Raw genomic sequence first — 2324 nt, 5'->3', positions numbered from 1 at the left:
AAGGGTTAGGATTAGTGGTTAGGATTAGGGTTAGATTTAGTTTTAGGGTTAGGGGTTAGGATTAGGGTTAGGAATTAGAGTTAGATTTAGTTTTAGGGTTAGTGGTTAGGATTAGGGTTAGGAATTAGAGTTAGATTTAGTTTTAGGGTTAGGGGTTAGGATTAGTGGTTAGGATTAGGGTTAGATTTAGTTTTAGGGTTAGGGGTTAGGATTAGGGTTAGGAATTAGAGTTAGATTTAGTTTTAGGGTTAGGGGTTAGGATTAGGGTTAGGAATTAGAGTTAGATTTAGTTTTAGGGTTAGGGGTTAGGATTAGGGTTAGGAATTAGAGTTAGATTTAGTTTTAGGGTTAGGGGTTAAGGTTAGATTTAAATTAAGAGTTAGGTTAAGGGGTTGGGGCTAGGTTTGGTGTTAAAGTTGAGGTTAAATAGGATTTTGAATTGGAATAAATGTTTTGGTCCCAACTTGGATAGTAAAACCAATGTGTTTCTCTCCACTCAATCACCCCACATATTTCCCAATTCCCATACATTCATTCTGGATTAAGTGAAACTGTGGACAATAGCATGTAACACACAGGATAGTAGCACGTAATACACAGTAGTACACTCTCACAGGCAGAGTCGCCCATTAAAGTCCTCTATGAAACAGACTATTTAAAGATATAAAGACATGCACGAATCACAATAGATCCAGGCAGACAGACTATAGGGCTCTAGTCACCGTGGAAAAGTGGAAGACACACACACACACACACACACACACACACACACACACACACACACACACACACACACACACACACACACACACACATACATACACACACACACACACACACACACACACACACACACACACACACACACACACACACACACACACACACACACACACACACACACACACACACACACACACACACACACACACACACACAGTCCATTCACTGTGGAAGACATGATTCTCTGTGACACCTCACTGGAAGCAGCCGGAGGTTGGGGTCCCTGTGCAGTGCGCGCTAAGTGTGTGCCCTAGCCCAAGCCATATAGCACTGTAGAATTACGTAAATTCGCTCGGAACTGTGCTCTGGCTCAACATGCGAGAAATGTGTTGCTGAAGGACATGTGGACGAAAGGATGGAAGATTGGAAACACTGGACGATTTATCGCAATTTCTCGTCGGAATTGTTAGGGCGTGAAACATGTAGTTTTGGATTAACTCACAATTTCAGAAGCTTGGTAATCTTTCTAAAAATGAAAACATCTATAGCCATGTTAATAGAATGGATGAGTTCGTTTACCTGCATGTTGTAGCCGAGTTCTCCGATTTAAAGAGTTAATTAATCTGTCCTCCCGCTCTTCTCAAAGCAGACCCTTGCCTGTCCGCGGGAATGCAAAGGCAGGCACTGGCACTGTCTGTGACTTTTCTGAGAGAGGTGGATGGAGTGTGGTGAGCGAGAGAGAGTGGGGGGTGGCTGGTATAGAGAGCGAGGAATTAGATGCGCTGTGTGTTCCCTCGAACTCGTTTTAATTTTCCATGCTCGATTTGAATTGGCTATGTAGTCTAAACAGAAATGCTAATTCATTTAATTATTTGAATATAGTTGCCATTTAGGAAATTTGAAAATCTCACAAAATAATGGAATGGCATCAAATGCCACAAAATTAACTGAGCCAAGGTGAATTATTGTTCACCTCTTCTGAATTATTTGTATTCTCTTCTCTGTCATTAGGCTACGGTTTACCATAATAGGCATCCAATTCAATCTCATCATGTGGAGAAGACCAATCCTCTGGGGAGGACTGTGGTGTGTGTGTGTGTGTTTGCACACACATGTGGGTGTGACCAGAGTCGTCATGCCCATAGTGGGAACAGGGGCACATACCCCCTCAGATTTGTCCTGTTAAAACAAAAACAAACAGGCTTATATATACAGTGCCTTTGGAAAGTATTCAGACCCCTTGACTTTTTCCACATTTTGTTACGTTACAGCCTTATTCTAAATTGATTTTTTTTTAAATAATCCTCAGCAATCTACACACAAAACCCCATAATGACAAAGCAAAAACAGGTTTTAGTACATTTTTGCAAATGTATTAAAATAAAAAACAGAAATACCTTGCTTGCATAAATATTCAGACCCTTTGCTATGAGACTCAAAATTGAGCTCAGGTGCATCCTGTTTCCATTGATCATCCTTGAGATGTTTCTACAACTTTTGACTGGAGTTCACCTGTGGTAAATTCAATTGATTGGACATGATTTGGAAAGGCACACACCTGTCTATATAAGGTCCCACAGTTGCCAGTGCATGTCAGAGCA

At 41.0% G+C, this 2324-nt stretch overlaps 1 protein-coding gene across 2 annotated transcripts in view; it reads right to left on the bottom strand.

Annotated features, from left to right (window-relative positions):
• LOC112262736 (calsenilin) overlaps nucleotides 1-1494 on the bottom strand; it is a 92171-nt gene extending 90677 nt beyond the window's left edge. Inside the window, exon 1 of one of the 2 annotated variants that reach the window (XM_042331458.1) lies at nucleotides 1303-1494. In XM_042331458.1, the coding sequence (XP_042187392.1) occupies nucleotides 1303-1308 (6 nt within the window). In that variant the 5' untranslated portion in view covers nucleotides 1309-1494. The remainder of the gene's footprint in view (nucleotides 1-1302) is intronic. The other variant, XM_042331457.1, reaches the window with a different exon arrangement.
• Between the last annotated feature and the right edge of the window lie 830 nt (nucleotides 1495-2324).

Source organism: Oncorhynchus tshawytscha, linkage group LG12, assembly GCF_018296145.1.
Source record: "Oncorhynchus tshawytscha isolate Ot180627B linkage group LG12, Otsh_v2.0, whole genome shotgun sequence".
Taxonomy (NCBI): domain Eukaryota; kingdom Metazoa; phylum Chordata; class Actinopteri; order Salmoniformes; family Salmonidae; genus Oncorhynchus; species Oncorhynchus tshawytscha.
This window is presented reverse-complemented; position numbering and strand designations above follow the sequence as displayed.